The sequence below is a fragment of the Lissotriton vulgaris genome, chromosome 9, assembly GCF_964263255.1.
Source record: "Lissotriton vulgaris chromosome 9, aLisVul1.2, whole genome shotgun sequence".
Taxonomy (NCBI): Eukaryota; Metazoa; Chordata; class Amphibia; order Caudata; family Salamandridae; genus Lissotriton; species Lissotriton vulgaris.
The window spans coordinates 1062392816-1062417376 of NC_141697.1; the positions used below are offsets into that span (position 1 = coordinate 1062392816).

General features: G+C 44.7%; 1 protein-coding gene across 1 annotated transcript in view; it reads left to right on the forward strand.

Annotated features, from left to right (window-relative positions):
- The first annotated feature begins 532 nt into the window (after positions 1 to 532).
- Positions 533 to 24561, forward strand: part of TMF1 (TATA element modulatory factor 1) — a 311640-nt gene continuing 287611 nt past the window's right edge. The window contains exon 1 of the mRNA XM_086939038.1: positions 533 to 1179. Within this exon, the coding sequence (XP_086795164.1) occupies positions 1038 to 1179 (142 nt within the window). The 5' untranslated portion in view covers positions 533 to 1037. The remainder of the gene's footprint in view (positions 1180 to 24561) is intronic.

Sequence of the window (24561 nt, forward strand, 5' to 3'; positions counted from 1 at the left end):
TATGTGACTCTTGAGTATATCCATTCGTATCCCTTCCTTGAATGCTCCTCCTTGTGTGACTCTATAACTTGTACATTTGCACATTTCTTTTTTCTGTTTGTATCTTTTATGCAACGCACGTAATCCTGAGTATTTATGTATCGCAACTTGTTCTTATGTAAAGCGCTCTGATACCTTCGGGTAATGTTCGCGCTATATAAAATCGCATTAAATAAATAAACATCGGCACACTAAAAAAATCATGAAAATGTCACCCATAGGCATACTGAAAACTAGAAACTATTTTTATCTTAAACGGAATCGGGGTGCTTTAAAGGTTAAGCGACCGGAGAGGAAAGGTTAATCGATAGAGGAGAAAGTTATGGTAGGTGTGTTAAGTTTATCTCCGAGTTGTCTCGATTTGACGTATATAACTGAAAGCCCCACTCAAGCTCTCCGTACTAGCGGAAAAGGATGAAGCGCTGCTTTGTCTTCTTTCTATTACTATTAAATTCGGGACACGGCTAGCGTAACGTGTGACGTCATGAGCGTCGTTTGTTTACTGCTACGTGGAAGGAGGAAGTTACGGAAGCCGATCATTGACAGCTATAGGCTGTTCCCCCCTGAGCCGGGGACCTAGGGTGCCTGTGCCAAGGAGCTCCCAGCTTCATGGGGCCCTAGCGACATCAGGCGCAGGGGAAACAGCTGGCAGGGGTTTGGGTGGGCGTGGGCGAAGGCCTGAAGAGGACGATATTAGGAAGAATGTGGTAGATAATTTGTGGCACACTGAGGTTAATAAGGTGGTAAGAGGAAGATATACTGGCAGAGTATAATTCTAGGATGTGTTATATTGTCGGATCTGAGAAAGGCAAGTAAAGGTGCAGGGCCAGGATTACAAAGTCAGAGCAGGAAAGAAGAGAGTTGGTCCGAGATAGCAGGTAGAGTGAGTGTAGGCTGCAGTGAAGTCGGGAGGCAAGGAGCAGTATTCCTAGGAAGGCCTTGTTCCCAAGGCCCCTCACCCGCTGCCAGCACTGGCGAAGTACCTGTCCACCGGGGACATGAGTTGGTTCAACGCCTCTCACTTGTCCAGCTTCGCTAAACAGGCCCTTTCCCAGGCCCAGAAGTCAATCGACAGAGTTCTGGACATCCAGGAGGACGAGCATGCTTGGGGGGACACAATCCTCCCCACCTTTGAGCAAGGTATTTGTAGCCTCTGGCTTGCTTAGTCGGCGCGTGGTGGTGGGGGCGCGGTGGTTATGACCTACTTATAATTTATAATACTTTGCTTCCGGGCTAAGCCAGTGTGAGCTTGAGAAGACATTGTCAACTGGTCAACGGGTAGTTTTTTGGGGTCTAGGCAGCTGCTGCCTTCCATGTTACAGAGATTGTACTTATTTGACCATTATCGAAAAGTTAATTGTTAGTTAAGAAATACATGAGTAATATAATAAGTACATCTTTACCGTGACAAAGATGGACAGATTATAAAAATGTCGATGCTGGCGCGTATGCATGTTCTTTGTTTGTTTTTTCTTTTCAAAAGCACTGAGGTATTTTGGAACCACCTTTTGCATACTGTATAACCCAGTTTAAATGGAAGCTCTGCATCTACGGCATGCTTTAGCGCTCGTGGTGCCTGGTGCAACAGTCTTTTTTGCCCCCCACGCCATTGACCTCCTTCTCCACGGATTCCTTTACTACCACCCTCCATCAGTGCCTCTCATTGTTAGCCTCCTCTCTAACATGCATTTAATTTTTTATAGTGCTTCATAATTCACTCCCACTCTGTTCTGTAATCTGCATGGTACACATTCTTTGCAGCAGGCACATTAACCTTCTGTGCTACGGTAGGATGAGTCATACCTCCCACTAGACAAAACTCTGATCTCTCTCCAGCAGGAACATTAATCACCAGAGTTATTTTGACAATTTTATTGTTGCCTGAACACTGCCGGATAAACCCGGCTCTTTGGAGGTTGTCGTTTTAAGCCATAAGTTATACCCCCCTAAAGCCGGCCCTGCATGCCCGTGATGGCTGGCATCCAGCGTTGAAGCTGCCAAAAGCCATCTCCTTACAGCTGTAGTTGTCTTTATAGCTAACAGCACTTTTCTAGGAACATGCAGAACGTTACCACCAGAGGTGGCCATTGCTCTGAGTACGCACTGGGCAGAAATACATGTACAATTTCCCCTGCTGTTGGTGTAAGAGGAGGAAGAAGGAGGTCACTTTCCACAGTTGAGTCCCTGACTGGCTTCATAAAAGCAGTGCTCGGATTACAAACATCTTGTAGCTTCCCCAACTCACCGGATTCGTCCACATTTAGCTCTGTAAGGCTGGTGCATGTTGTTTGTTGAGGTGGGGAGGGGGTTTGGTGTATGTCTAGGTGGTAAAGGGTAGATGGGCAGGAACGAAAGAGGACTGAAAGGGTATTCAATACAGTAATTGTGACACGTTAAAAATGGTTAGAACAACTTTAAATTGCAGGAGTTATGGTAGTCAGACTTTGCTGTGCACAGATCTCCGCGAGCCCCCGTAAAGATTGGTGACCTGGACCCTGTTCGCCCATGCCAAAAAACGTCACTACCTACATACATCCACTGAACCCATGGGTATGTTTTGTTTATGCACGGCACAGGGGGATGCAGCGCATTCTCACCATTAGGAGGGTCTGAGTATTCAGTCTTTTAGGAATCCTATCGCCTAATGTTTTCCAAACAAGTGTGGGCACTGTCAGTTATTTATACTGCTGTTTAAAACCTTAAGAGCTAGTGAGTGTACTGTGGTAATTCTCTGTATGCAGGTCATCCTGAAAAACTAACCAGGAAACTTCAGGTGATGCAAAATGTGTCTGCTAGAGGCTTTCCTTTTTGTAATTTTAATGGCCCTTTTTTCATAACTTTTATCAAACCTCCGCTTGTTCCCTGTGGCAAAACAGGTTTGGTTTAAATGCCTGTGCCTTTTGTCACACATCAATACAGAATCTTGGGTCCAGTTTTTTGCAGTGTAACTTCACAAGATGTGCGCCAATAGGAATTCCTATTTTATCTAACGCTAATAGTTTAAAAGCTCCTAGGTTCAGTATTGTATTGCACCATTTTTATAGTGCTTACTATCTCTATGTGATGCACTGAAGCCCTTGCCTACATGGATAGCACGTTACACCGTGTTCGGTGTGTGGTTGGAAGGGCATTGTCTCTTTGTTTTGATCCTGTGTGGAAAGTGTTTCTATGTTGTGCGAGGACCACGGAGGTGCCATTATCATGTTTTGGGACACAGCGCTTAGCAGTCTATTGTATGAGGAAGTGTGAGAGACAAGCACACAGTTTATGGTTTTCTGTATGCTGGCGGCTTTAACCAGCTCCTCGGGTCTCTTTATGGTATTTCTTATTTTTGTAGTACACTTAGCTTGGTTTATTTTCCTGAAAAGGCGTAAGTTGTAGTAAGACAAGGATCAGAGATCTGCTGGGATGATCAATGTCACTATCATCCTATATCTGATTGCCACTGTTAGATGTCAAAAGGGACCTATAGCATGTAACTAGCTAGGGCCCACAGTGGTAAACTAAGTTAAAGTCCTCTGTTGACCAGTGACATGGGATAGACCTCTATTCAATTTGGTTGGGTGATTTATTGCTGTGGACTGGTACAGTGCTGAGTAATATACATGACCTGTAGAAGTTTTTTATGTGAGGGGGATAGTGTCAAGCAGTACAAGGAAATTGTTATGCAGTCTGTATGGAATATTATCGACTGCCCAACCTCTGAGTGTTATGATATAAATTTGTGATATGTATTGTATTGTAATTGCAATTATGCAGGACTTGCTACAGCTTAAGAGGTTTTGTAGCTCTCTTTACGCCAGGCAGCATGCTGCTCCGAAATCCAGCATTAGTAGTTTTTTTTTTGCTTGTTGGTTATTGAGATTACTCTTAAACTCTTAGGGAAACCATGCCATGCGTTTACTGCAGTTTCTATGTGGTAGATTTGCTTAATAGAAGTTAGGTGTGATGTTTGGTAGAAGAGGATGATATGAGAATACATGAATTTGGTGGTGTAAATAATAGATGAGCAACAGGAGATTAGGCATTGTTATGTTGCAGAGGTATGACTCTTAAATGAGAATTTGTGATCTTTGAATTGAGGTGTGGGACATTTGTAGAGATGCAACAATAGGGATTAAGGCAAACATGCATGCGACATAGAGTAGGCTGTGCTTGGGGAGAGGAAGCACGCAGAGACTTGAAAGTAAGGAGAGAGTCATACGAAAGAGAAAGGAGAGTTGACAATCAGAAACGTCAATTCAATCAGCTTTCATGCAAAATGTTTAGGAATATTGTGGAGGCTTCTCAAGATTGCACAACAGCTTTCATTTAGAATTTGTAGGAATATTGTGGAGGCTTCTCAAGATTTCACACAAAATTAAGAACTTCATTATTTGAATGTGTTACAGTGCTGTTGTAGGCCAAGAGAACACCAATGCACGCACACACCCCCATCACCTGCGGGGAAATAGATTTAACATAAGTATAGTCACATTTTCTTATAAATCAGATGGAAGAAAAACGCAACACAGGAATGTTGTACTTTGAATGTTTGTGCTTGAGACACTCTTTCCATCTGGTGATCAGGATGGGATGAAGGATAACCGAGTCTAATTTGGCGATTTGTGTAAAGTTATGCTTCATATGATGGGTAACACTGAGTTGTCTCTAGTTTGAAGCACTCACAACGATGGCACAATGAAGTATGAAATCTTGCCCCTGGCTGTCATTCATCCTTCCTAGATCAGTAATCAGTCACAAAAGGAAATGTCCCCCCCCCATGAAACTTCTTCACATGAACAATGGAATTTCAGACCCCACTCTCACTTACCATCTACCAACTTGCAGTACTCAGGAAGGAACAGTAATCAGCAGCCCCTTCCCAAAAAGACCCTCATTGAATTTCTAAAGGGGAACACAGTCCTTGCTCTTACTTCACTGTCTGATCTCCACCTTCAAGTCATAGGAATGCAGGTAATACACTTCCACTTTTGGAGAGGTGATTACATTTGTTTGCCTTAAGTTCAGAAGCAGGGCAAAAGGGCTGACTATTTAGGTAAGATATTACAACATTAGAATTTGCAACATGGCCATGAGGCCAAGTGCAGTAGGGTTTAGAAGCCACCCTCTACACCACCCAAAACAAGTACAGGAAATCATGAGGCTTCAAGCCACCACAGCCCCTCCCCCACCTAGGACAGCTCTGTGTACTGTCCCCCCTCAACTAGGGTACAAATGCCAGGGTGTGAGCATTATGCCCCTCACCCTCACAGATGGCGGAACTCTTGTACAAGCATCCAAGCACTCAGAGGCTACTGTCGTGCCAAAAAGCCACTATAGACATGTATTAATTTGGTGTCACCTAGTGGTATAACATGCTTACAGAATGAATACAAGAAGTTCACAACTATATGTAACCCAAGGACATTCTTGGGATATTATGGTATACTTACTCAGGGAGCCACCTATTGTTTGATTGTGTATTCTTCACTGAGGCAAGGAAAAAGATACTTCGGCCATTGTTTTAAAAATATGGGATTCAAACTAGGGAAATGGGCTAGAGCTGGTTCATAGTCTCAAATTCCGAGATGCAGCTATTTCTGATGATCAATATTTGTGTAAAAGCAGAAAGACTCAACTGGTATTATTTTTCCCTGAGGGTTTAAGATCTAGGTCTTTATTGGTGAAATTATACTTAGTAAGGTGACATCAAGTAAATTAGAGGACCCCCTTATGGAAAGGTTGGGAAAAGCTGCTATGCACATTGCACTTTAGAATCCCGATTGGGGTAAAATGTACTGTTTACTATCGGGTAAACAAACATCAAATTTTAAAATGCTTTATGGGGATAGAATGAACTGGTCTTCTATTGATTAATTTTTTAACTAGTTTTAGTGCATGGTTTTAAATATATGTAATATACTTAGCCCTCTGACATTTACCCTTTCCATCCCAGGAACCTCCAACAGAGGCAGGTGCACTGGTATGGTTTCTCCCCAGTATGGATTCCTTGATGCTACACCAGATATGAGTTTTGAGTGGAGCTTCTCTTCCAGTCTGTACACTGATATGGGTTCTCGCCTGTGTGGATTCTTTGATGATTTTTGAAAGATAGCTTGCAAGTGAAACTTTCCTCACACTCTATACACCAAAACATTGTCTTTGGGGTCTGGATCCTTTGGTGCTTAAAATATTTGAACCTTGGTGAAACTCTTCATGCAGTCCATATGCATTTACTCCCACGTTTATATATTTTGATAAAACAAAAGCATAATGAGTGATAGTTTCCCCCCCACATCATACACTGTCTTTAGAGAGTAAGACAATAATTGGAGGCCAGACTTTTTCAGTTTGAACAGCTAGGGCCTGTAATATTGCACCTGCCTCTACTAAAGCTTTAACTTCTCATTTACTGTTTAGAAAGCATTCTCCCTCCACTCAACCCCCTCCAAAAGGCCAATACAATGTGTGCAAAATCAAAACACACCCGTACGGGTTTTCAAAAAAGCTTGAGTGATTCAAAGAGGCCCTCTCCTAGAGCTGCGCATGCGGGTTGTGCTAGGCTCGACCTAAAAATCATGCCATGTGAATACCTCTAATCCCTGTCTGTACAGAAAAGGACAGCAAAAGACAGAATTGAATGACAATCCAAAAATGCTATTAAATAATTAATATTTACGACAAGTGAGCTGAAAAACGGTGATGGATCAAGCCCTGATCTTTGGACTGGGTAAGAGTGGTCTGCTTAATTCAGACACTCTGTTCATCACCACCCCCTTTTCTGAATCATTTTTGTCCACCATAAGCGTGGAAGGGTATACTCAGATGTGAGTCCCTAGCTCATTGCACCATCAGGATTCAAGCAAGCCGGGCCGAAGACGGCTGAAATGCCAGAAACCGGTCCCCGGTAGCTTGTTTCCTTCCCAGTATAAGAATTGGCTTGGTAGTTTGGTCTGCCCTGTTCCCATGATGCACTGGGCCAGGGTCAGACTAATTTGCATATAGCCAAGTTCTGAGCTGGGATGGTGCAGTGAGCTGAAAAACGGTGATGGATCAAGCCCTGATCTTTGGACTGGGTAAGAGTGGTCTGCTTAATTCAGACACTCTGTTCATCACCACCCCCTTTTCTGAATCATTAAATAATTAAGGCATATCTAAAATAATATACATGGAGCCAAAACAATATGATGATATTTCATAAACAGTCTTACATTCTCTTAGCATTCCAAAGTAAAAGAGGTGCTAAATTGTTTTTTTCATTCTGATCAGCATCCCTTCTACCTAAAGAATCCCCTTGATTCAGAATCATTAACTCACTCAACAAAAAGTCCCACCATGATCTCAAATGGCCAGCATCTGCAATCTATCTAGACATTGTAATGCAAGGGCTTGGCCATAAGAACCAATTAAACCAGCTCTCCTTAATGCTGTAGCCTACATAGCCATTAGTTCCAGTGGAGGGGCAACTTCTATGTCACTTCATAAAATCACACATAACTATGGAACTAGATTAAATAAACATGCACCTAAACCCTGTGCGAGTGTGGCACATTTTGCAGGTTCGAGACCGCAGCAGCTATATATTATTTACTAATTTTTCAAGTGAAAAAGCAGACTGAGGGTCATACGAGGTCTGATAAGAAAAGCATTGAAGATTCAAGAAACAAAAGAGGCAGCTGGATCGATCAGTGTATGTACTGCGAGCGGTCATACACGTTTTTGGTGTGGAGATACAATCGTCTATAGGGTCGAAAACTTACCAAGGTTTGGCCCTGGGATAGTCCAATACCACGAGGAAGTTGTGCACTCTAATGGATGCTACTCATGGTCTACATAATTACATTTTACTGCTTTTAGATATAAATGACAAAACTCATGGTCAAGACAGTAGCAGCATTTAAGTACACACTTTGGAATTCGTGACTCATTATCTTTCTTGTGTCACACTACAGTTGTTTATTTTGGTTAGACCATCTGGTACATCATACAAACATTTTGAGCTTTGGAACACACAATCGGACATGCAAACCTAGATTGTCCTAATATGCTTAGGAACATATTGGAATCTAGACTGGGTTTAGTTTTTATCCAAACTGTTTTGGAATGATATACATAGCAATAGGTGTGCTGTAACTGTTTTTTCTTGTGTATTGATATGCATGTTACCTTGTAACGTGCTGGTAGCATCTCTAGTTAGTAGGTGCTAAGCTACTTTAGCACCCTGCTGGAACTATAGCAACACAATTATTCACACTCATTGTTAGTTATTAACATGTTATTCTTATTGATGTGCGGTTCTTTCCCTCATAGGGAACACTACTACCTATCAGTCATTTCGTATCTACCATTATGTTGAGCACCATAAAAGGGGAGACCGCATACGTGGCTATACGCCAACACCTGAGGGAATTCACTTCCGCACAGCAGGAGCGCAAATTACCTAAGATTATCAAACTCCCGGTATCTTCATTCAAGCAAGTAGTCAAAAAGGCAGCAAACATGCATTCGCTGATCAACGACAAGTCAATCCTCAGTCACCGTTCGCATGCCTGGATGATAATTCAATCGTATAACACTTCCAAACCCTCAGCCTATCTCGGATTCCCCTTTTCATCATATCTCAAACTGAAATACCTCAGCTTAAGGATGGGTAACTTGCCAACAAATGCAGATCAACCGGATTGGAGGCAATCCGACTCCAAGGAGTGTGAATTATGCGGGGCTGCAAAACAAGACCTCATCCACTTATTTTGCATCTGTCCTGCACTGGACCAGGAACGTCAGCACTGGTTAAAGGCGATGTATAACGAACATGGAATACGCACCTGCCGCTCAGCTATTATACAAGTCCTGTGCACAACAGACCCACAATTAATCTGCAGATCAGTTAAGTTTGTTTTGAAGTTCGAAAATAAAAGAGGTGTCATGGCAAAGAGCCATTCAAAATCCTGAACATGTGTTACATAAAGAACCCATAAGAACTCTGTATTTGCAACCATGTAAGAAGTTCACGTTGTAACATAAAGAACTAATAAGAATTCTGTAACCGCAATCATTCAAGAAGCCGTATTGCCATCCCCTCCCTGTCGAAAGTCTCAGATAAAAACGCAATAGATTGAACCAAACTTTCCTCAATCTTGAGATAAGTAGAGTTGCATCTGCCGTTTTTCACTAGTTAAGGGATTTACCCAAATTGAGACTAAGTTTGTGAAAAAAGGGCATTCTCTGTATAGAACCAACACAATATCGGATAATGTAGTTCAGTATAAATAACACCCTAACATGTAACATATATTTTATCAATTTTTTTTAATTTGAATCTCGCACACATATTGACCAATTTTATATGTTGTACTTTTTACTTTTGTAATGGTTTTAATTAACTACAAAATAAGTCTTTCGAGTGGATGAAGCATAGCCGTCTGAAACTGAATTCAGACAAAACAGAAGTCCTTATCTTAGGCACCTCCCCCTCCGCCTGGGATGACTCTTGGTGGCCAGAGGCCCTTGGAAAAGCACCCATCCCGACGGACCACGCACGGAACCTGGGCGTCATCCTAGACTCCACACTCTATGAACAGACAAGCCAACGCCGTTTCATCATCTTGCTTCAACATTCTTCGCATGCTCAAAAAAACATTTCGCTGGATCCCCACCGAAACTAGAAAAACAGTCACCCACGCACTGGTCACGAGCCGCCTGGACTACGGAAACACCCTATACGCCGGTACCACCGCAAAACTCCAGAAAAAACTTCAACGTATCCAGAACGCTTCAGCCAGACCCATACTAGACATCCCGCGTAAAGACCACATCTCTGGTCACCTGAAAAACTTCCACTGGCTCCCCGTCAATAAGAGGATTACTTTCCGCCTCCTAACCCACGCACACAAAGCACTCTACGAACTCGGACCCGAATGCCTCAACACACGACTTTCCTTCTACACCCCCTCCCGCCAGCTACGATCCCTCAACCAAGCCCTTGCTACTGTACCTCGCATCAACAAAACAACCATGGGAGGTAGATCCTTCTCCTACCTGGCAGCTAAAACCTGGAACTCTCTTCCCACTCACCTTCGCCTCACTCAGAACCACCTAGCATTCAGAAAGCAACCTAAAACTTGGATATTTGACAAGTAATCCCCCACCCTTCTTCAAGCGCCTTGAGACCCTCTGGTATGTAGAGCGCTATATAAATCATTTGACTTTGACTTTGAGCCAAACCTGGGAAACCAATAGTTAAGAGTAGCTCTGAAAGAGATAACTGTAAGCAAGCACCCAATTCTTCAAAGAAGAAATGGGATAATAAACAAAAAAAGAAACCAAACAAAACACGGTCACAGGTGAGTCTCCTCAACAGGAACACACTGATCGGAGATATAATTTGCAAAACTGTGACACCATTAGAAAGCCTGACTAATATCAGGATACTGATACACGTTCATCTCGTTACTTTCAGGAAACATCAGAAAAAGCTATCGGAGAGACGGACGGTCAGAGTACAGATCGGAGGAGCGAGTCAAGCCATAAAGGGAGACACACCGCACTTCGGACTACATCATTAAACAGGAAGGAAAACAAAAGACTTCAAAACCTCAATTTAAAAAGATAGTATCCGGGATTAAAATTAGAAATGCCCAGGCTACTGAGGACTTTACTTCTCAACAAGGAATGGGTAGTGACTATGCTGGACAGCACAGCTGAAGTCACCATAGCTCGCCAGAACCTAATGGACTTTCTGGGGATAGTAGCGCTGAGTGAGCAGATCATGATGGAAACACTTGATACAAGGGTAAGCGTCTCACATCGTTAATACAAAATAACGCTCCAAATGAAGGGGCACATACCCAGGAAAGTGAAGGGTCTCTTTTAGGAGAATCTGACCTATGGTTACGTCATTCTTTTGGCCGAAAAAGATTGGTCACCTGAGTTCGTAATGGATTGCCCAATGGGAGAAGAAGTCATTTTACCTGCTTTTCCCGACCTCGTACCGAATCAGTTACAAATTCATACGGGCAGGAGTGGGTGTTGGTGTTGGTGTTTACCGCAACTATGTTTGGCGGGTGTTGAGGCACCTCATCACAAAATTCCATTAATATCAATTCCTCCACCTCGGAGACAATACCTGATTAAACATGAGGCAAAGAAATATGTCAGGGAGATTCTACTTGAAACCAGGGTGTGATAGAGAATTGCACCTCTCCTATGAATAATCCCCTGCTTCCAGTAATAAAACCTGATAATTCATATGGTCTTTTCTTAGATTATAGACATATATACGTATCCACACGCACATTTGCAGTACAGAATGCACACAGCGCCGTACTAATGAATAACCGTGAAGGCAAAAGCCTGGCGGCACAATTTTCAAATGTGCGCTGCTTCAACCTCTGACGGACTCTGAAAAGACTACAATCCATTTTAGGATTCTTGAATTTTGGCAGAACATACATTTTGGATTACGCAGAAAGGATGACACCTTTCTACGACTTAAAAACCTTTCTACAACCTAATTAGACCTGATTTTTCAGTACACCATTGGACACAGGAACATAGTGAAATCCTATGTTCCGTACAAGCTGACATGATAGCTTCCAAACATTTATACACACGTGTTGACACGACTAACCTGGTGATCCGCATAGTCGCTGGACCAACTGGGTACATCACTTTCAATGTCGGTGATATAGTACCTACTACATACAAATCATATTTTTTTTTGTATATCGTTTTATTAACAAAATAGCAAAGAAAATGACATTGGGTGTGTATTAGTTACATCTTGGTCAAGAATTCAATTTCATTTAACAGAATTATAATGCAAATATATGAGTATGGATAACAGGGATTCTGGCGCTTCCACCTCCACTTGCCTTGTCGGAGGCACGCAGATCTCTCCTCGATAACTATTCCAGGCTCCCCTCACCTTTCCTCATTTCGCAGGGCAACCCCATGCCACATATGCTGACTTCTTCCTAAACATAAACCAATCCAGGTCCTCCGCCGATTTGGCTACCAGGGGTGACTGGCTGCCCCCCCCCCACAATTGCGCAATATTTCTCTTCGCTACCATACACACCAGTGTCACCCATTGCTTCCCATACGTGTTCAAATCAGTGGGTTCCCACACATTCATATACACCTCCGGGCCTCCGGTCGTATCTCCACTCCCAAGGCAGCACTCATCTTCCCATGTATCTTCTTCCAATATTCCTGTACTTCCACGCAGTACCACAAAGTATGCATGAAGGTCCCCAGCTCCCCACATCTCCTGCGGCACTCCCCACTCTCAATTCGACCCATTCGTCCCAGATGGGGCACAGTAATGTACGACCTATGCAAAATCTTTAGCTGCACCAGTCTAAGTCTCATCTGGATCGCAACTACTCTAGGGGATGAGACCGCCTCCATCCAGTCCTCATCATCAAGCTCTATGCCCTCCACACTCCATTGTGTCCTAATAGGCTCAAGCTGGTCCTCCATATTATTGATTAGCTTTCTATATATTAAAGAGATAGCCTTCCCGGAAAGGTATCCATCCAACACTCGGTCTTCCAGGGGAGAGGACTCTGAAAGTATAGTGTTAACGGGTATGTGTGTGAGAAGAGCATGCCTAGTCTGGAGATAACTATTGTATTCACCATCGGGCAGGCTATATCGCTGTTTGAGAGAGTCTAATGTCTGTATCATGTCCCACACGGCTTTAATCTGTGTGATCCCGATGAGGTCCCACCTGTCAAATTCCTTAGATTTCCACAAACTCCCTAGCTTCTCTGAATTCCATAGGGGGGTGGCCAATGTTAGCTTCCCTTCCCAGGAAAGATATCTATTGGCCGCATGCCACGTATGAACTGCATTCGCTATGGGACCCGTTAGGGGAAACCGCTGAAGCTTGGCGTAAAGCACCCTGGTGAAATCGCCACCTGGGGTCTGGCCGCGATCCATGGCATATCCTGGATCCCCAGGGGGTCCGTATATTACGTGGTTCACCGGCGCAAGTTGTGATGCCCATTAATATTTCCGCAGGTCCGGCAGTCCAATCCCTCCCTCGTACCAGGGGAGGATGAGTTTAGAAAATGCTATACGGGGTCTACCGTCCCACAGTAGCTTCCTCTGAAGGGCCTCTATTTCTTTGAAGTAGGACACCGGCACTGGGTCCATTGCATTTTGGAGTATGTATAAAAATCGGGGGAGAGCCAACATACAAGACCCCTACCCAACAGGGACCGCGGCAGGGCCCTCCAGTGCTCCACATCTCTTTTGAGCCGGTTCAAGGGGATTCCCAGGTTATTAGCATATCTTAACTTCGCATCAAGTGTGATATAAATACCTAGGTACTTAAACCCTACTGGCTCAATTTGTATTGGGCATGACTGCGGAATCACAGGTGGATCGCCCCTAAGGACGAAAAGCACCGATTTCGACCAATTGATCGCAAATCCAGAATATCACCCATATATGGCCAGCACATCTAGAAATCCGATCAGGGATTCCCTAGGATTAGTGAGGTAGAGCAATATATCATCGGCATAAAGTGACATCCTCCCAGCCCGGCGTCCACCTCAAGCCAAGTATCGTTCGGTCCCATCTAACCCATGCCGCCAGAGGCTCCAATGCTAGAGCGAAGAGAAGCGGGTTCAAGGGGCACCCCTGTCTCGTACCCCTGCCGAGGGGAAAGTCTGCCGATCTGCAGTTGTTTACTACGACTCTGGCCAAGGGATCAGCATATAGTAAGCAAACCCAGCCAACAAATTCTGGACCAAAACCCATCTTCGTCAGTACCGCACACAGATAATACCACTCAACCCTGTCAAATGCCATAGTGGCATCCAGAGACACCAGCGCCACCGGCTCATGTATCTTCGGGGAACCACCCAATATCCCATGCAACCTCCGCAGATTGAGAGCTGTGTTTCGGCGAGGCATAAAACCAGACTAATCTGGGTGTAACAAGGAAGTCATTACCCTGACCAATCTAGTGGCTAGAAGCTTCGCCAGTATTTTAGGTTGAGCATTAAGCAGTTATATGGGCCTATATGAAGAGCAATGAGTCTTGGGTCTGCCTACCTTGTAAATCACCGCTATATTTGCCACCCGCTGATCATATGGGAGTCGACCTTTCTCTCTACTTTCAGCGAACATATTTCGAATATACGGGGCGAGTTTATGCGCATTTAATTTATACAGTTCTATAGGGAGTCCATTTGGGCCGGTCGCCTTTCTTGATTTTACCCCTCTTATTGCTTGCACCACCTCATAGTCTGTAAAAGGGGAGTCCAGGTATCCCTCATCTTCCTCCGACAGCTCTGGCATACAAATGTCCCTAATCATATCGCTGCTTTCCGCCTCTGTATATCCCCCTACTGAGGTATATACTTCTCTTTATTAGTCGGAAAACACATCTGCCACTGCCTGCGGGTCCGTAACTACGGCTGTGTCTGTCCCCTGTATTTCGGGCACCAGTCGCGATGCACACTACCATGCTCCTGCCATGCAATCAATTTACCAGCCTTGTCACCATGTTCGTATATGCGACTCTGGGTGACATTATTTTGAGCAAGCAATCGCCCTGTTTCTGGCCAGGCCCTTATAATCATCCTGCCGTAGTTTTAAAAGGTGTAGGTCTATCGAAGCCGCCTTCTCAGCCACTCTCCCTTCCAACCTGATCACTTCTGCTTCTACTCTCTTAATCTCTGCCTGGAGCTACTTTTTCTTCCCCGTCACTAAGGACAGGACCCCCCCACGTATCGCCGTCTTATACGCTTCCCACATGGACTGCGCAGACTCAACTGTGCCCACGTTTTCTTGGAAGTAACAATCCAAAATCCTAATAACCTCTTTCTTAGTTTCGGGGTCCTTGAAGTGCCACGCACTGATTGGCGCGACTCTACCTACTGCGGGCTGCCCAGGCTCCACTCGTAACCACATTGGAGAGTGGTCGGAAATGCCCCTACCAAGGTACCTTGCCTCTCTGACGTAGCTGCCTGCGCCGCCGGTATCAACACGTAGTATAATCTGAGAATGCTGTGGTGCGCGGACACATGAGTGAAGTGTGTCTACGTCGGGTTACGTACCCGCCAGCTATCTATGAGCCCCATCGTCTCCAAAAAGTCTGAAAACCATCTGTGAGCCGGTCTAAGTGTTCTAGCAGAGTGTCTGTCTATCTCCCCGTCGAGCACCGCGTTAAAGTCACCTCCCAGCACCAGGAGGCCCATGGGCAAGGTAAGAAAGACTGTCCTCAGATCCAGAAAAGTATACGATTGGAGGTCAGGCGGGACATACATCGACAAGAAGGTGACAGTCCTCCCTCCCCATTGTCCAGAAACCCCGATGTAACTGCCCTTCTGGTCTGACCACGTGGCTTGGACAGTCAACGGGAAGGAGTTTTTAAGCAAGATTCCAACCCCCTGGACCCTGTGGTAAATCCAGCGTGAGCCACAAGTTTATACCCTCCTTTGTGGAGAGCCATACAGCGGTTGCCTACCAGATGTGCCTCCTGCAATAACACTTCATCCGGGGAGTGCCTCCTCACCAATTGATTAACCATTCCTCTCTTAATCTTGTCTCCCAGACTGTTCACGTTCCAACTCAGCACTTTTATCCCCTATCCCTGTATAACACTTGACATTTGACCAGTGTGTGTATCTTCGAACTACAACATTAACACCCGATGCATAAAGGAAAAAACATAAAGAAAAACCCCACAATGCAAACATTACTGTATACAATAGGATCTCCAAACCAGATCTCTTTAACCACCCCGCATTCCTACCTCTCTCCCTGCACCCCTGCATATGGCTAACGCCCAACCCCAACTCGCAGTGTGCCTGTCGCCCCAATGGCTAACTAAAGGTAGTAAGAGGAGGTAGCCATTGCTCTGCCCCTTCCCCCCCAGCCCCGAAAAGAATCTATTGTGCCCTGAATCTGATCCCAGCAGTTGTATAGTCTTATCAGGATAAGGAGAAACAATTGCCATGGCGCCCCTATATCTGAACAGTTCTGTCGCCGCCGATTATCCTACCCATGCCGCTACTCCCCACCATCAAGTTCCTGTTCCGCCGTCCCAGCCGGGGGTCTGCTGTCAATCCAGTCCGAGGCTACTTCCGGGTTGTCAAAGAATCATGCCTTTCCTTCAACCTCCACTCGCAGCCGAGCTGGGTACATCATTGCATAGAACAGTTCCTTGTCCCTTAGTTTCCTTTTCACTTGGAGGAAGCTCTGCCTTAGCTTCTGTACTGCTTGGGTGAAGTCTGGGAAGAAGGAAAGCATCACATTTTCATAGTGCAGGGGAGTCCCCGTCCGCGCCGCCTGTAGGATAGTGTCCTGGTTTCGGAAATTAAGTACTCTGCAATTATGGGGCGGGGGCGCCCAAGGTCGTGGCCTCCCTCCCGGAACTCTGTGGGCCTTCTCAACTGTGAAGAAGTTGCTAAGACCCTTTGGCTTGAGACTGTTAAGGACAATGTCTTCCAGAAATAAATCCCGCGTCTGACCCTCTGACCTCTCGGGCACTCCCAGGGTATGTATGTTGTTACGTCTTGCCCTCCCTTCATATTCGTCGAGTTTCCGGTCCGTGGCATCTCCGGATGCCTTAAGGTCACGTACCTCCTGCTGCAGCTCCACCATGCCGCCCATCAAACCAGCCGTCTTAATGTCCAGAGACTTCACCTTCTCGTTGGCCTTTATGAGATCCGCTCATATCAGGTTGACCTTTATCGTAACCGCATCGAGTTTATTGTCCAGTGCTTCCATTTTTCCACCCAGTGATGACTGGACGCCGCTGATAGCCGCCATAACATCTGTCAACGTTGGTTCCGAGAGGGCACCACTCGCTTCTACCCCCGATGACATGGACCTCCCGGACCCCACTGGGGACCCCTTCGGTAACGTGTAGCGGTTAAGCTTATTTGATTGTATTTGCTTCGAACCTCTAGAGGTCCTGGGCAGAGTCTTTTCCGAGTCCTGCTTCGTTGCCATCTCAGCGGTCACCACCCCTCAACGGAGTCTCAATCCACCACCTCAAAACTGAGAACCCAGATGTTCCGCTGCTTCCCGGGTCATAGAGAAGTCCCTCGCCACGTACAGAATCTCTTTCAGCGCACCCCCACCTTGGTATGCATATACTGGTTTGGTCTTCATCCGGGTGTACTTACGAGCGTTGGCTGTCACGGCAACCTCACTACACTTCAGGCATAAGCCGCGGTATGTCGCGCAGCAGGAGGCAGCAAGTACACCTCTACCAAATCGCTTCCTCGGCCGCAGACTCCAGGACAGCAGCAGGTGGCACCTATCACTTCCGGCATAAAATAGAGCAGACAGATTAGGCCACTGTCTCAGGTCTCTCTGTCATCTGTCTCCGCCGGGGTTCAGATCAGGTCTCACAGTGCCCCATCTGCTGCCAAGTGTGTCAATCCAGCACCATTCTTCAGTCGCATCAAATTGCCTCACTCAGCCTTGCCTCAGTCACCTGTGGTCTCGGGTGCCACAGTCACTATGCCTTAGGCTCCATTTTGGGATTCCGGGGCTGTACCGGCAGTCTCTAGAGCTTCCCTCCAGCTAACGTCCTCTCTGGGTCTCCTCTCCGCTTGGGGGGCCACACACACGCTCCGTCACCCCCGGGGGCCCCAACCGCCGCATGTCACCTGAGGCGGATGTTGCTATGACCCGCCGCCCCTTCGCAAATAAGATCTCTCGGGGCGGCTCACCTGCGCTGTGGACTTGTGTGCCTCAGCACTCCCAGGAGTTGGAGGCCGCCGGGGTCTCGGGAGCTGAGCGCTCACGCGGCCATCTTGGTTTCGCGCGCGGCTCCTCCCCTCATACAAATCATATTTGTACACAATCGCTGAATGCGTTTTGCACCAACAGAAAAAATACTCACAGCAGGAGAGAGAGAGAGAGAGAGAATGAATATATCAGCACAGGGGAAACGCATATTTACATTACAAATTTCATTCTACATTACAAACACAAGCATTTCTACAGTATGAACAAAAAATAATCTACCAAATGAAATAATGCCTCTTGATCAATATGAATGTGTCCATTATACCGATGGATCTGCCCATCCGGCCGTAGGAACGAAACGGCAATGTTCAGCAGCATCTACAATTGTGAATGGGTGCATGCAGGATGGGAAGTTTCTTCCTGGAAAAACACACAGTCTCTAGGGAGACTGTACTGCGCAGCTGGCGGAACTATAAGCCCAGATAAGGGCACTACAAAATATGACCACAAATTTCCCACACTGATAGTGTGTTATTCATTTTACTGTGTTCAGTCCTATAACAAATATTTACATTATTGGGGGCAGAATGGATTTAGGGATTCCAAAGGTTGCTCAGTAAAGCACAAGATTCTCTGGGAACAAGTGGTGAAGCTGAAAGACTGCTTGTCACAGGCTCATGTTATTCATACATTGAGTCATCAACGTGTTGGCGTTCACATTGAAGCAAATTCAGTGGCGTATGAGGCCGCCAAGGCAACAGTGTGTACTGCTGCCGTTGCTGCAATAAATCGTTCTAGCATGAGAATAGATGGAACAACTATGATAGCTGTCAATGCCACGTGCAACAGCTCTGCCCTGCCGAAGGCTTTCCACTCATGTACTCCTTCAAATTAGATGCGCAAAACATTCCATATGCTCAAATTCCAGTAGTGGGGGACAGAGAAATACCAAACACTGATCACAGATTGGGATTAATACTAACTGCACACGAGTGTCTGGGTTCAGCACATGCAGAGATCTCTGCTACGGTTTCACTACTAAAGCAACGCTATTGGTGGCCAGGTCTAGCTAAACAGAGAAAGGACTTTGTCCTCTAATGTGACATCTGCTAGCAGATGAAGGGCTCCCCCATAGCACATCCACTGCAGACACCGTTATTTATCTCTGACAAACCTCTTGTGTGTGTCTATTTGGATCACTGCGGCCCTTTACACTCTGACAGGGCATCTTGGCAGTGGATTCATGCTTTAGATTCCTGTGGGTTTTGCCCCAGCGCTCAGCTGTTTTCAAACTGTTATAAAGGATTGGCAAGTCTTTATCGGGACATGCGCAATTGGCACACTATATTTCTACCAGGGCCTGTCGTTTCGCTTTCAAGCTTACAAAGAAGCCATGGGAGGTGTGGGTGTGAACTTGCTGTACTCCTCCCCTTATCATCCTGTAGGAAATTCGGTAGCCGAGAGGGAGAACCGTCCTTAACAGCAAGGGTATTAGGCTCGGGTGGCAGCTGGGTCAATCACCTAACTGCTGAGCTGCCAAGATTAGACCGGACGGTGTCTGGCCACTTCGTGCATTATGACAATATCTCATCAGAGCCAAGTTAACCTGAGCTGCCGACACCGCCTCTCCCTTTCTATCTTTGGCTGAAAAAGACATACTTTGTTGTTCTCTATGGATTACAGTTGGCTTACTTTTCCAGTACTTTGGACTGGTATAGTGACTCTCTTTTTCCTACTTCTAAATGGACGCTTTCTCCCAGAACTCTCTGCAGTACAACTTGTGAACCTGGTCATTAAACAACATACATCATCACACCCTGAACTAAGAGACATGTCCCTGGTGAACATTACAGCGGTTCCAGTTCCAGAAGGAATTGTATGGGACCGGGTATCGTATGAGTATTTGGTCCTACTAAACTTTAGAAATTTCCTTATTTGTTCCAAATTTCTTTAAATTACATTATCACTTCTAGAACTTTTCCTGATGATTGGGGCATTGAAGCTGTGCATAATTTGCTTTTCAAATTAGGAATTATATGATTGTACAAGAAATTTTGGAGGCATGTTCTGTTACCAGCATTATGGTCACCATTTTTTACATAAAGCCAGTATCCCACGCATTCTTTTTAAAACGACAACCAATGGGAGCACTGCCCAACACCGCCTAAAGGTAATTCAAAGACTTTTTCACTAAAGTTTGCTTATTTTGCAGGTTTTGAAACATCAGACCCAGTCTCGTACGACTAAGGCTCTCACCTACACCTGCAAAGAAAAATATGCTAATAAAAAGACCAAGCTGATATACTCTGAAAATTTATTTCCTAACTGTCTATACAGGGTTTTGACTTTTGAAAATACACAATAGACACAAAATCTATCTGGGGGATAAAAAAATTGGCAGGTTCAAGGGACAGAGGCCTTATTTAGAGCATGTCTCATACCACATCAAATGATTTTCCTGAACTAGACAGTGCAACAAACTTCATGTCTAGGTATAGCGAGAACAAAAGATTTGAATGCTACTCGTATTTATTTCCTAACTGTCTATACAGGGTTTTGACTTTTGAAAATACACAATAGACACAAAATCTATCTGGGGGATAAAAAAATTGGCAGGTTCAAGGGACAGAGGCCTTATTTAGAGCATGTCTCATACCACATCAAATGATTTTCCTGAACTAGACAGTGCAACAAACTTCATGTCTAGGTATAGCGAGAACAAAAGATTTGAATGCTACTCGTATTCCCGCATTTTCACGTTTCAAGAATTGGCAGCACTTTACACACTTTAGTGAGGATACACTAGACACCATTATATGGAATGGTTCTTTCAATTCATCGGATCCCAATTGTTTTGGCCTGAGGACATAAATTGGTGTAAATCTAGAATCCTGGGTAACATCAAAGGGTTTCGGATCAATAGGCTTGATCAAAGATGTGTACAGACAGAACACTCGGGTGGTCACGTCATATGGTGTTGGGACGTTATGCCTAGATTGGCTGAAGACATCAACACTCTCCCAGGGGAAACAACACGTGTCCCTCCTTTCTGATGACATAGATCTGAGGGATTTTTTACTAGGTCCCCAGAACCCATGTCGAAAACGCCTTTTGTACGGAATATACAATGAGCCGTGGAAGATTTCTCAACAGGAAACTGCTGAGAGATTGCTTGGGATTTATAGGGTTCATTTCGAAAAGGCTTTGGCTGTGGTTGACAGCAGTATGACCACTTTATCATCCAGAATACATTCACTGGGCAACAAAGTGTCTTCCACAATTGACATAATGGAGCAAAATACGTCTATATTACAACATGGACCGTCACAATTACGGTCAATAGTAATATTGAGCTGGACGTTACAAACTTTATGTTCTGACTACGTGTCATGGCGTTACATCAACAGTACAAATCTGTTTTCAGCATAAGATCTAACAAAAAATGGATGACAATGGCGTGTAGAGATGTGAAATATACCATGTTGCACATTGAAAAATTAGACCAATTAGCTTTCACCATGGCGGAGACACGGATAATCCATGGTTACATCACCCTACTGGTCACAACCTTCCAATACCAATATTGTCTCCAATACCAACAGGTAGGCAGATATCAAGTGCAAGGGGAAGTATATGTGCATGAGTATTGGGAATTACCGTTCAGGTATAGATACAGGAATGGGGACACAAAAGGTTTTCTTAGTGGCTCCGACTGTGAAGACTAAGTGGTTCCTTGGTTTGCTAGGACATTTCTCTCATGGAACATGCATTGCTTCAATGGCAAACTTGTCTTGTTATCTGAAGAGGTTCCCCAGCTGCTGTGATTTATCCTGTGTTCAGGCTGCTCTCGAATGGGAGCTATTTAATGTGGAAAGATCAAGATGGCTGTGGAAGAGACCCGGGCATCGCTTATCTAGTGACAGTTTATTCTATAGTCACTTGTTGTACACAAGGACTGTTTCCACCTGCCTGCACAGTTAGAGAGGCAGCGGTATGGCCTTCGATAAATGTTTCCAACTTAAAATGTGACTCCCTGAACAAACTGCAAGCCAATCTTTTACAGAAGGGTGTGGTCTTAACTTCAGCCAGAGTGGAATTTGATCTCCAGGTTGCAAGGTCTTCGTCTGAGATAGAGACCTTACTCCACACTAACTTCCCTCTGCATTTTGGGGAGATGGTCCATTGTATCTTTAACATGTCTAATATGAAAGGAATAGTGCACGTTTTTAAATGTATCGGTTCTGGTTTGGTTAGCACCTTTCAGACGATATTCGGAGTCGTGCCATCTTTCACTCCGTTTTGGGAAGCGTGTTTGGAGGCCTCCTACTTACTGGTCCTGCTACTTGTGGCGGGAATACAGATTTTAGTCTATCTGCTCCGCAATGGACGTCCCAGTTCAACTCGGAAAGGAGACGGCTCTGTTAGTGCTGTGTTGCCGTGAACGCATGATACACGGCTTCAGCACACCTCTGCCTCAAGAACTGAATGAGCACTGGTTCTTGTTCAGGTCGGACTGGCTTGACTGCATACAACCTGTTTTCCACTGCCTGCTTTGCAGCCACAAATGCGTCCTGGATATATGTCTCGGATCAGAATTGGTTGCGCCACTGGACATTGAAGTACTGATGGACCCCTTAAAGGTCCATGCATATTGCTGTCCCCAGCATATTTGATTGATGATGAATGCATTCTTAAAGCCACCATGGGATGCTTCAGCTCCTAAGGATGTGAACAACGGCTCTGCGGCAACTTGTGGGCCTCAACGCCTCCAGGAGCTGCTGCTGTGGTAACAATATGAATTTAACTTTGCTCCATAAACATGCTACAAGGTTCGCCTCTGGGAACGTCTTTTGATGTGGGCAACAACAATGTTGCGTCTACCACTCTAAACACACAAATAATTGGCCTTTTTCCACGTGGGAACAATTTGGTCTCTTTTTAAACAAAATGTACCAAAACAGCTTTTTCTTTTTCTATGCACCATGGCTTTCTGAGTGCTTGGGATCTCAAATAATATATAGACTTATACGACTTTTACATATTTTATTGGGAACCCTGCTTTTAGATGCTTTTAAAGAGTAGTTGTTTATCATTTTTAAAACAATCTGCTGCTTTTTAGTTGGCTTTTTAGATATAGACCCTTAGTATGAGCAGTGGGTATTATATTCCTGGGTTAGGCCCATTTAGCGAAACAGCTTATTTCTTACATTGTCCTCACAAATAATGTTTCCAAGCTGTGACCATTTGCATGCACGACAATGTTGGCTTTGTTTCTCTGAAACTAAACCTATCTTGCATCTAGCCTACAACATCATCTCAACGCCCTGAACATCATGTACAAGGTCTCATCCATTACTAGGGACAAATGTCATCACTATCTTCATCCACAGGGGGACAGGGCTATCTAAAAATCCACAACATCACTAATGTTGTGCGTACATCGCAAGGCTTCTTTCTATTATAAAAGATGAGCATCCGGGTAGATTAGTAGAGGATGTACTCCAGCTGACACCGAAGGTCCTTGCATGCTGAGAAATCACCATGCAGCGGTCTGACATCTCGGGCGGGGTGTCCAATTAGTGAGCAAGACGGGGTCCTTCCCTCTATCCCATCAGGTAATGGGGTTGGATCGTGCCTTGGGGGTATTCTTTGCTTTACACCTATACACACGTTTCGCATAGTAGGAGTACGTTAGATTACTGCTTTGTTTATATGCCTGCATATATACAATTGTTTAGCACCATGGTAGAACTATAGCTACTATTTACGCTGTTGGTGCTTGCAATGACGCTTATCTGCTTCTGTCTACTAATCATTGCAGCACACTTATTTTATTCAAGAATAACGTTGGTTCAATAAATATTATTAAAAACGTTCCACTGTGTATTCTCTGTATATTTCTCTGAGAATAAGTAAGCACCAGTGACTGAGTGAAGGTAATGTACTGTTTCCACAATCCCTGAGAGGTCAGGGCTGTCATGTTCAGTGGTTGCCAGAACCCCCCTCGCTCCTTGGTAGGTTAGAGGGGCTTACGGTGGCACTGTGAGCTAGCTGGTCTATAGGCCAACATATCCTGCAGTGGTATCCGGAATCAATCCTGACACCAGGCCCTTAGTTTATGTTGTCCGAACATTGCACAGTTCTACGGATTGGAAGGAACTGCACGATACTTGTATTATTTAAGGTCCGTTCTTTAACGTGATGCACTCAAATAACAAATGAACCATCTGATCATAGAGAAAGATGTGCAGAGAAATCTGATGACTATTCTGCGTGACTGACGTTAGTTGACTGGGTACAGTGTGAATCCCCCACCTCCTTATAACTACAATTCTCACTTTGTTCAGTTTTGTTTTGGAATTGCAACATATTGACTAGATTGTCAAATCCTTGTAAACCATATTTGCAGTTTTTAGTTATTTTTGAAAGATTTATGAACTACGTGCCCTTCTACAGAACCATTCTGAATATAGACACTCTTTTATCACTGGGGCGCTACATTGTTTTGGTTTTGTTCAATCAGGGATATAAGAGGAGTATTTGAAGTATGGTAAGCAGCATAAAACAGACTGTTCAATTCTTGTATTTCCATATCACAGGCAAGTAATTTTTGCCCATTTAGATATTGTTGAAAATATAAAAAACATTGAGACTGGTGTTCCTTTTCTAACACATTGAAGTTTTAAGGATTGCAACACAAAATGTGCATATTCCCGTCATAAGGAGGCATCAATGCCCATGACTGGCTGACATTATAGGATCACATTTATGTGAATAAGAATCTGTCTGACTTCCCCAGTGCAGTCTGTGTTTTTTCTG